This window comes from Aulonocara stuartgranti (assembly GCF_965226115.1).
Source record: "Aulonocara stuartgranti genome assembly, chromosome: 5".
In the NCBI taxonomy this organism is placed as follows: Eukaryota; Metazoa; Chordata; class Actinopteri; order Cichliformes; family Cichlidae; genus Aulonocara; species Aulonocara stuartgranti.
Window position 1 is genome coordinate 3186435 of NC_138943.1, and position 11243 is coordinate 3197677.

Sequence of the window (11243 nt, forward strand, 5' to 3'; positions counted from 1 at the left end):
GAGCTCCACGTAACTATGAAATGCTACACCTTTTATTGGTGTATTTTCTTGATAAAACCTTAATATGATGTTTTTCTTTCTGTTGCAGGACACATTATACTTTTTGTAAGGCTTTTATCCATAATTCCAGCAAACAGTTTGAGTGTGCTGGATGAAGTAATCTTTCATTTAATAAAATGTTAATAACATAACCATGCTGTTTTAGAAAAAGCAAAATAAATTGTAAAGCACATTATTAGTTTTGGTTTGCCAAATTATGATTATTGACCTGCTGTTCCTAACCACAGGAGTTGGTCCACAAAAATGGCAGATAAAGTCCAGTGTGCCAATTCAAATTTGTGCACAAAAACAGTTTGCTAATTGCCAAGAAAACATTTTTAAACAAAATTCTAAAATATTTGTGTTTTCTTGTTTTTATGACAGGTGTTCTAATAAATCTATAAGAATCAAACATGCAATGCTAACCATATTGATCTTGTCCTGTGCACACACACAAGGAATCCCAGGACACCATAAACCTGTATAAGATTATCTGCTGCATTATGTTGGTGTTTAGATGCAAGCAGGTAAGTACCACCTCCAACTACATTTTGCTTTTAACTATATTCTGACACCATTGTCATGATGTATATGCAAATGTACATTATATAGGCCTGCTTGAGCTCTTCTTGAAAACTGCAGCTATTTACAAATGATATTGTTTTTAAATGTGTAAAACAGGGTTTTCAGCTGATAACACACTAACATGTTAAAAGAGATATACATTAATTTACACTTCAGTTTAGAAAAGTTTAGAAAAAATGTAGATGAAAAAATAATCAAAATTAAATTATATAGTCCTTTCCATCATCATGCTTCAGTTGAATGTTAAAATTATACTTATTATATAGATATATTTACTCTTTGCTTCAGAGGTTATGCAAGTCAGGCTTCCTTTTTCTTACTGCACGGTCTTTCAAAGGTTATAAGTAAAAAACTCATATACAACACAAGCTCTGCGATGTAAAACAACATGAGGGAAAGAGCAATGCCTCATGTGTGCCTGTTTTGTGAAGTTTGATCAGCCCTAAATGTTCATGTATGTTTATTTTTTATTTTATATTATAAAATTGTCTCTGGTTGTTTTAGTATTATTAATATTACCAGTATTATAATTGATGATTACCTTTTCAAAGTAACTTTACCATAAGGGGCCAATACCTGCAACTCAACAAGGGCTCTTTAATTTTCTTTAATAAATTGTGTGTTTTGTTTTTTTTTTTTCCTTTTTGAATTTCTCTAACATTTTTCTCACAATGTTGTTTTTTGAATGTCATCTTTTACAGTGATGAATTCATAACTTGTAGGGATGTCATGATAGCCTTGATATTTAAAAGTGACATAATGATAAAATGATGAAATTATGATAGCATTGTAAGTAAATGTGTAACTGGTTAATGACATTTTCTTAATATAGAAGCAAATCACAACAACAGTTGTCCCAAGCTCCTTATGTAAAGCTTTTCTATACTGATGGTTGCAGACTTTTTCACCATCTCAGTGAACTTGTACTGAGATGTACTTGTCAGTTAATGCGTTTGCCAAAAGGACAAAGTGCCACTTTTACCACTCGAATCACAAATTTAAAATCTTTAAAATCTTTATTTTCATGCACTTGTGAATTACTCAGTGGAAATGTGATGGAAATATTACTTATTACTTAAAAATATAATATTTATTGTTTCTTTTCAGCTGTCAAGAGATGAATGCATCATCTGGCAATGTGACTGTAGTCTTACAGTATCGAGACTCATTTGCTAAAGCTGTGACCAAGAATTTGATTGTCGTGTTCCTTGGCATCTCCATCGGCTACATCAATGCCAACCTCATTCACACGTTCTGCAAACACCAGGTCTTGTAGTCTTTCTTTCATGACCACTTATGTAATCAGTAGGGGTGCAACGATACACAAAATTCACGGTTCGGTTCGGTTCGATACTTTGGTATCACGGTTCGATATTTTTTCGATACAAAAAAAATGTTCATGCCTTTTTAATTTGTCATTTATTAAAATTATAAATATATATTTTAACTCAAAAGTACAGTTTTTAAATTTAACCCTAACCCTTGTGCGTGTTTTTTATTTTGACAGCGAATGCGCACCTGCGGACCACTTATGTGCACCCCTGGTTATTTAGCTCGTCATATTGCAGCCACAGAAATTATTTTGTCCATGAAACCATAAAGCTGCACTTTCTTTTTGCCTTATAGTCTGATTTGTCATAACTTCTCCGTTTTGTGGTAAGCTTTTCTTTGGCTGTCACTTCTTCACCCTGACCTGTCTTATTTGGCTCAGCAGAACTAAAATATATATCCTGCTGCTTTTACACACACACTCACATAAGCTCAGCGATTCTCTGCGCGATCAACCTCTCACATGTTTAAGCTTGCTGCGGGAGATTTTACTTGTCATGTTTGCATAGTAAGCTAACGATTAATAAGACGATGTCAGAGGAATTGGTGCACAAATTATCATCACTCACAGATCAGTGCTGTCGCTCTCTATACACAGTTCGCACGATTGCAAAGTGAAAGCAAAAAAACAAGCGCAAATTCAAACGCAATTTCAATATGTCACATATTGACAGTGGCTCACCGATGCCAATGACATAATTACCCAGCTACATTTCTGAAAGAATGCAAAAGCATTGACATATATTTTTCCTTCCTACAATAGCCCGACTGGAAAAATTGCTAGCCCCGGGACGTCGGGCTAGCGATATTGCAAGCCCTGTATCTGATTGAGGAATCACTCATCTTTGGAAAAGAGAGTTTATTACAGAGAAATGTCTCTTTCCAAAATAAAAGCTATACTATCCGCTTCTTCTGGGCTATATTCTCAGCAGCATAAGGAGAATCATGTGCTAACAGCTGTCTAAATGACTCGGCTAAAGTTAGTAGCATGCTTGTTGTTTTTGTCTAGGATGATGTCGGCGTAAATGTGCAGTCATATTCGTTGTGTTCCCACTAGTGCTTTCAGGTTAATCTCGTTGAAATGACCTTAACGCCACAACACGGCAAATCTCCGTTAACGAGCTACCGCCGATCGCCCCGTGCATGGGGCTAGACGGCCAACACGTTAACGAGCTAACTGCGCTAACACACTAGTTTCCACCCATGTAATTGAGCATTGCATGGCACATCCAACATACTGTTTTACTTTAGTCCATGACTCGCTTACCTTCAGGGTCATACGTCACATGAAAACCAAAATAATTCCAAACGCCAGATCTGAATGAGGGTGGGGGAGGTCCATGTTGCAAGGAGAGCTTAACTTCTGTCTTGCTAGTTTGCCCTGTGCTCTTCCTTCTGACTATGCTGTCTGTGTTGAGCGCTCAGTGGATCTGCGCTCGACAGTGCAGCCTAGGCGGAGTAGTCGAACGCAGATTCACTCAGCGCTCAACACAGACAGCATCGTCAGAAGGAAAGTTGATAAAATAAATTACAAATGTTGTATTGTTCGATACATATGCGTACCGAACCGAAAGCACTGTATCGAACGGTTCAATATCGATACGAATATCGTTGCACCCCTAGTAATCAGGCATGAAGCTTTAAACAGGAAACAGGAAAGTCCCAGTGAAATCCGATCTCTTTAACAGGATGACCTGTACAAAGTTGAAATCATACAAAATCAAAACTAATCTGGAGACACAACCAGTGTGTCAAAGCATCAGTGCTAAATGACATCTCACGCATAATGATGAGATGCAACCAGTATCTGTGGAAACGGTGTCTACATGTCTCTTAAGAAATTGCACCATTTGACGATATCCATCCTTTTCTACTGCTTGTGGTTGAAGGGGCACTATTCAAAGCAAAGATGCCTTGCCTTTCAAAATTGAAAATTTTAAACGTGTTGCCTAAACAGAATTGTTTTCAAACATTGTTTTCCTATACCTCTCCAGATTTTCTACAAGAATCCCAGATATGTCCTCTTCATTCACCTGGTGATCAATGACATGGTCCAAGTGATGCTGACTGCCATCCTGTTCATCATCAGCTACACCATCTACAAACTCAATGTCTCCGTCTGCTGCATCTTTATGTTGCTCGCTCTCTTCACCACTGAAAATTCCCCTCTGAACCTGGCTTGCATGGCAGTGGAATGCTACATAGCCATCTGTTTCCCCTTGCGTCATGTTCAGATTTGCACTGTCCAAAGAACTTTAATCTTGATTAGTTTAATTTGGATGATCACAACATTGTCTGTCCTTCCTGATCTATTCATCACCTTGGCCACAGAACCCCTGGATTTTTTTCATTCTCGTGTGTTTTGTCTCAGAAACACTGTCTTTCCACATCCCCTCATCATCCAGAAGAGGGATATTACATATGGAGTGTTTCTAGTTATAGTTTGGGTTACTATCATTTACACGTACCTAAAGATCCTATTCACTGCCAAAACAGCAAGCAAAGATGCCAAGAAAGCCAAAAACACAATCCTCCTGCACGGGTTTCAGCTGCTGCTGTGCATGGCAACATATGCAGCTCCCCACTTAACAAATGCTCTGCAGAAATGGTTTCCTACGAATTACACTGATTCCCTCTTCGTGATCTATGTTACAGTTCAAATACTGCCACGATCCATCAGCCCCATTATCTACGGCATTCGTGACAAAACTTTTAGGAAGTTCTTGAAAGGGAATCTGTTGTGTAAAATCACTGTACATAAATCAGACAATCAAAATAGGTAAAAGTGAATGTCCTGGCCCCTATACCTCTGTTCAGTTCATTCAGTCATGTAAGTTGAAATGCCATGAACATCTAATAAAAATCTTGATAGCTTGATTAGTCTTATATATTAATTGGTATTGTTATATATTTATGGTTTTTATATTGTTAATTTGTGTATGTTGCGGGGCGTGGTCGGCCGCAGCAGGGAAGGTGGACGCACCTGCGCAACATCGCAATCACACCTCACCAGGTTAAAATCTGTGCTCTGCCTGCTGTTGTTGTAAATGGTAAATGGTAAATGGCCTGTATTTATATAGCGCTTTACTAGTCCCTAAGGACCCCAAAGCGCTTTACATATCCAGTCATCCACCCATTCACACACACATTCACACACTGGTGATGGCAGCTACATTGTAGCCACAGCCACCCTGGGGCGCACTGACAGAGGCGAGGCTGCCGGACACTGGCGCCACCGGGCCCTCTGACCACCCCCAGTTGTAGAAGTGTTCAGCTGCACAGCAGGAAAGCTGCAGCTGTGTATGTAACATGACAGCAACCGATAAATAAAAGAATAAAGATGCTGGAAAGCATGTTCATGTCGTCGTGGACATTTACAGTGCATAGTACTGTATGTGCAGATGATAATTATAATCATTCAGTTATCTTGTTTAAGGAACTTTTAACTGGATTTAAAAGCTTGTGTAATTGTAAACAATTTTATGTTTGTTTTTGTAAATACCTTTTTCTTTTTTCACTTAATTTGAATCCATGCTTCAAATTTCCATGTTCTTTTGATAAGCAGCATAATTTTATTTATATTTAGCAATAATTAAAATCCTTTATCAGAGAGCTTTTGTAAAGTCTGTCAAAATTTAAATTTTTGCATGAGGTACAGTTAAGTACTCCTTTAGGGTGCAAACAGTGAAAAATGTATTTGCAACACTTGGAACATTTTGTGATGAGCAACAACTGCTGTGGATCATTTAGGACATATATGTATGTTTAAAGCTGAAGCCACTAAACATGTCTAATGTCAAGAAAAACGTTTGTGTAATTATCAGAATTTATGCACTGATTAGCTATCTGGTGTCAAGTTAATTATAAGCAAAAGAAATCTGGCTTAAATAGTCCAGACTAGAAATGTAAGTGAACTCTATGCTGACAACCTTTCCAAAAGCTGCCTTTGGTTACATGCATGAGGAGAAAGAATTAGTTTTGGCTGTAGAGAAGTCCTTCCTTTAAATAAATAGTTACTGATGCAAGAACTGATTTCCCTCATTTAAATCAAATACACAAAGTTGTAGTGCATGTAAGATTACAATTTCAAACACAATGAACATAACTGTATACAGTTTAACCCTGCTTTTAAAAATGTTACAGGTTAAAATATGTCTTGCCGTTAAATTAGAAAAGTTCATTTTGTGTAACAGAATTTACATTTCTACAATAAAAGTGATAAAATTCTGGTGTTCATAACATATCTCACAATATTTTATAGTTCTTTGTGTGAATGATGTAAATGACTCCCCTGCTTGTTAAACCTTTTCGCCATTTGTCCGGTCTTTTATTTCACCCTTCAGCTTTTCTGCAGTAATCCCAGGTTTTTACTTTACATGATGGTCAATGACATGTTTCGTGTGACCGTGTGGATGTTTGTCATCAGCTACACAATCACAAAAATCCCGGCCTGTTATATTCTCCTCCTGCTTGTTCTCTTCATGTTGGCTTTGAAGAGAGTAAGAATTTATCTAATGTATAATTTAGAATTATTTTTAAAAATTCTCAGATCTCATTGGGCTTTGGATAAACTGTGCACACATGTATCATAGATCAACCCCCACCCGCCACCGTCCATGTGTACTCACTCTGTATAAAAAGGCTGCTGCAATACCACAATCACATTAGGATCAAAATCCATTCAAGGTCAGTACTGTCATGCTTCACTTCACACTTCTTTTATTGGAAATGAAAAAAGAACCACCACAGAACTGTTCACAATGTAACACTGATCATATTTGCTGTACTTTGCACCGTTGACTGTTTTTTGCCCCTGAAACAGGTTCTTTGGATGCTGATATGAATTTGACACAAGTTGACAGCAATGCAACAATAACTTTGAATTACTGGAAGACATTTGTCAAAGCTGTTGGCAAGAATGTGACCGTTGTTGTGTTGGGCATCACCATAAACTACATTAATGCCACCATGATCCACACATTCAACAAGTATCATGTGTGTAAAGTAGGCCTGCTACTCTACTTTACCTGTCAAAGAGTTATCATATTTTGTTATCTTTATTATTTTTTTATTTTAAGTTGATTTTTTTGTTTGTTTCCAGCTCAGGTTCCTTTGGTTCGAAGGCTGAGCTTGTCTGCTGTACAAGAATATCATTTAGAAATGCTTGCTTTTGATGTAGACCTTATTACTTTCAATGTTAGCTTATTTTTGGATATTATTTGGGTGTCTCTCTACTAACTCAATAATTCACCTCTATGTGATTTATTGTTTCTGTGAAGCAATACTTAATCTAATTTTAATATGTACATGTTTTTACAGTAACGCTTTCTGAAAAAATGTCTTTTTAAATCAACTGTTGTTTTAACCTCTGCCTTTCTTTAACCTTACTCTAAAGATATATTCAACACTAATAATTAATTATGTCATTTAAATCAGATCTTCAAGTTGAACCCTCGCTACATCCTGTTCATCCACTTGGTGTTTAACGATATCATCCAACTGTCAACCAGCATTTCCCTCTTCATCTTCTCGTACGCATTCCACACCATCCACGTCTCCCTCTGTTTGTTACTCATCTTGCCGGCGATCTTTACCACACAAAACACTCCTCTTAATATAGCTTTTATGGCAGCAGAGTGTTGTGTTTCTGTCTGCATCCCTCTTCGATACAGCTACATATGTACAGTCAAAAGAACATATATTGTAATTGGAATAATCTGGGCAATAAGTTCACTTTCCATTTTGCCAGATCTGTTCATTCTCTTGGCCGTTGAGTCTTCACAGTTCTTACAGTCGAGAGTGGTCTGCAACAGAGATTCTGTGTTTCGGAGCAGCTATAGTGTAAAGAAGAGGGATGCATCCCACACACTGTTTCTGGTGCTAGTTTCGGTCACACTGTTGTACACTTACTGCCAAATTTTGTTTGTGGCTAGATGTGCTGATTCAGATACTAAAAAAGCAAGAAACACCATCCTGATTCATGGGTTTCAGGTGCTGTTGTGCACAACGGTTTATGTGCAACCTCCGTTAATCAAACTCCTGGTATACTTTTTTCCTGAAGGGCTAAGTGACATAAACTTTGCCACTTTTATTATTAACCAAGTTCTCCCTCGCTTAGGAAGTCCTATAATCTATGGATTACGTGACAAGACTTTCAGAAAGTTCTTGAAAAGGCATTTGTGTGCAGTGAACAACCTTCCAAAGATAATACGGTCGTCATAAAACAGCAATACATATCCAACTCATATACTGATTTTAGATGGGAACATATTTTCAGCATGTCATTTTGTATAACCTCTGCTGTTTTCATAGCTGAACTACATTAAAATATTTAGTGTAAATATAATGTTGTTTAACACAACCAAGGAGGAAGTTGAAAGATTACAAACTCTGCACAAAAGCTTATATGCAATATTATAATTCATTTAAAAGTTTTTAATCAGATAACAGGTCTGTGCATGATGTGTGACATATATTTGGGTGTCCTTGGTCACTGCTGGGTCAGGCCTTGGGTAGCACTAGAGACATGGCACTCATTTCTGAATTGACATTTTTTAGAGAATTTTTTTTTAAATGTGGTTTTCCCTCTTTTTACCTCCACACCTGAACTGAGGCTTATTGATGGTTTGGCTCATCAGATTTTTTTATTCTTAAATAAATTTATTACCAAAAAAGTTTTGTGTAAAAAGAAATACTAATGTAATCAAAAATAGGATTATTTATATGTCTTACGATATATGACAACAAAATGGAACAAGAAAAAAAGGAGGTGAAAAAAGAAAGCAAAGCAGCTTCGGCTCCTGGGCAGGATCCGGCTCCAACCAGGGCTGGGCTGGGACAAAAAATCGGCCCGGGCATTTTGACTGGAGACCAACCCACCAGGTATTATAGGAAAAGCCATAAAGCCTTTGAATGAAAACAAACACTGTTGTAACAGGGATGTACACTGTCTTATTGGTATATATGTATGATTTCTATACATTTTGCATCAGATATTATAGATACAGATATTATAAGATTCAAATAATTATGTCTAGATAAAAATGTCTAGCTTTATTTCTTACAGCTAGACATTTTAAATGAGAATAAGAAAGAAAAGTATTTCTTTGTGCCCTCTTTCCTGTTAATGCCCTACCTGCTAGACCCGCCCTGCACAGTTACCAGCTGTCAGCTCCTTAGAAAAGGGTCCAGGTGTTATTTGTCTTACAAACTTCCCTTCAACATTCATGTCACCTAAAAGGTAAACCTGTTTCTCCATCACCTGCAAACATAACATTTTCTGCTAGGTGAGAAATCATCAACATATTACGTTTTCGGCCACCCAACACGTTCCTAAATCACGACATCGGAAAAATGAGGAACTATGAGAACCGTTTGGACTCAATCTACACATGTTTGCTCTTTTTCTTAAAATCACTTGGGAAAACACTATTTAATGTCATTAAAGTGCTAGGGTTACAGATACGGTTAGGTTTAGGGCTGGATCGTCTATTACCGCGGGACCGTCATTACACTGGATTTCATCCAAAACCCAGTGTTGTGCCAAAAAGTGATTGTCTGCCAAAAACTAATTTCCAATGTTTCTGTGTATTTTTTATGTGTAATATCTTTATGTATGTTCGTAAATAGACTTCGGTGAACAGCGTTTACAAAGGGGTTATAAAGAGAATTAAAAAATTATCCATTTTTCAAGTATCTTTACAACTCTGTGTTACTGTAATACATTATAACCAATCAGGTCCTTTATCCCCACTATTGTAATATTTGCTGCCATTTCTGCTGTCCTCTTGGCCACTTACTCTTACAAAAGACATTTTTAATGTTAATGAGATTTTTTTTAACGGCATAAATAAAGGTTATATAAAAGTCACTGCCAAAAACTGATTGCGGCTTCTACTTTGTAGCCCAACAAATTACTTATAGCAGTCTCTGTCAGTGCGCCCCAGGGTGGCTGTGGCTACAATGTAGCTTGCCATCACCAGTGTGTGAATGGGTGGATGACTGGATATGTAAAGCGCTTTGGGGTCCTTAGGGACTAGTAAAGCGCTATATAAATACAGGCCATTTACCATTTAAATACGAGCAATCAGTTTTTGGCAGACAATCATTTTTTCACACAACACCGGCACATACCATAAGAACGCGAACGGTCACCTTTTGCGTTTCTCAGGACGTGACAAAACGTCGGGACATTACACCTCGGGAGTGAGAACGGGCTGGTTCAGCTCTGATGATTCAGTAAGGACATCTTCTGGTTTCATCTTCATGTTTCCCTCTCACCAGGATATCCAAACCGACATCATGACCAGCAGCTTTACAGCTGTGGCTCCAGCAAACATCAGCTGATACTAGAAATTAATATTAAATAAATTCTAACAACAGCTGATCAAGCTTAAACGTGCTGCTGTTGTTTACCGCGACATCCGCTGGTTTCCTCTTTGTGGGAGATAAACAAACAAGAGAGAAAAGCTGATCATTGATCAGTTTCATGACTAGAGTAGCAACAGGAGAGAGAGGGGAGAGAATGAGAGAAGAAGAGGAAGCTGACAGCATAAAGACAGAATAACTCCAGCTTTGTGTCTTTTTTTCCATTCTAGCTGAAATACGGGACAAATCGCGTTCCTTTGCGGCTCAATATGAAACGCATAATATTTTCTCTGAATACGGAACAATTCCATTTTTTACCAGACGTTTGGCATCTCTACTAACTAACCTTATGAATAAAATAAAGTTCACTATCAGTAACATCATAGCACCCACCCAGCTGTATAGAAACTCCGTCATGCTAGCTAGTACGCAGTACGAGTTATTGTAACTGACTGTAAAAAGTCAGCACAGCGAAAATAAACTCCACCTAAACTTGGTTTATATCTGACCCAGATAGACTGCAGGTCATAACTTCTTACATTTCGGGCAGTATGTTCAAAGCTTGTCCACTCTGCGCTGTGATATTTTACACCACTACATCTGACACTTCCTTACATCACTGAGCTTAGCGATGTAAGGCACTAATGTAGCTGCTAGGAAACTTGTTCTTGAGCTAATCTGAAGACTACACGAAGTTTGGAAGTCTGTAGCGATTGACTGCAGAAAGTTGGTGACCTCTGTACTACGGCCTACCACTTCATGACTTATTTGCTGTTGTTTCACATGACTTCCACTTTTAACACTACTAATAGTCGATTATGAAGTATTTCATAGCGAGAAAATTTCATGACTGGATTAAATGAATGACTGGGTTAAATGCGTTAAAGATTTTAATCACACTAATCATAATGGCGTGTTAACAC

General features: G+C 37.6%; 2 protein-coding genes across 2 annotated transcripts; both read left to right on the top strand.

Annotated features, from left to right (window-relative positions):
* The first annotated feature begins 257 nt into the window (after positions 1–257).
* On the top strand, positions 258–4908 carry LOC309706829 (odorant receptor 131-2-like). Its single transcript, XM_082533736.1, has 3 exons — positions 258–566; positions 1732–1891; positions 3948–4908. Exons 2-3 carry the CDS (start codon positions 1742–1744, stop codon positions 4734–4736), a joined length of 939 nt encoding a protein of 312 aa, XP_082389862.1. The 5' UTR covers positions 258–566; positions 1732–1741; the 3' UTR covers positions 4737–4908.
* A 1693-nt stretch (positions 4909–6601) lies between these two features.
* On the top strand, positions 6602–8020 carry LOC309707387 (odorant receptor 131-2-like; the record flags this gene model as incomplete). Its single annotated transcript, XM_082534696.1, has 4 exons — positions 6602–6639; positions 6776–6948; positions 7390–7962; positions 8015–8020. Exons 2-4 carry the CDS (start codon positions 6793–6795, stop codon positions 8018–8020), a joined length of 735 nt encoding a protein of 244 aa, XP_082390822.1. The 5' UTR covers positions 6602–6639; positions 6776–6792.
* Between the last annotated feature and the right edge of the window lie 3223 nt (positions 8021–11243).

Bases quoted from the DNA above. Each gene is read 5' to 3' on its own strand.
- LOC309706829 (XM_082533736.1), top strand. From the start codon at position 1,742: ATGAATGCATCATCTGGCAATGTGACTGTAGTCTTACAGTATCGAGAC. The intron at 1,892-3,947 runs GTCTTGTAGTCT...ATACCTCTCCAG, and splicing joins ACACGTTCTGCAAACACCAG to ATTTTCTACAAGAATCCCAG.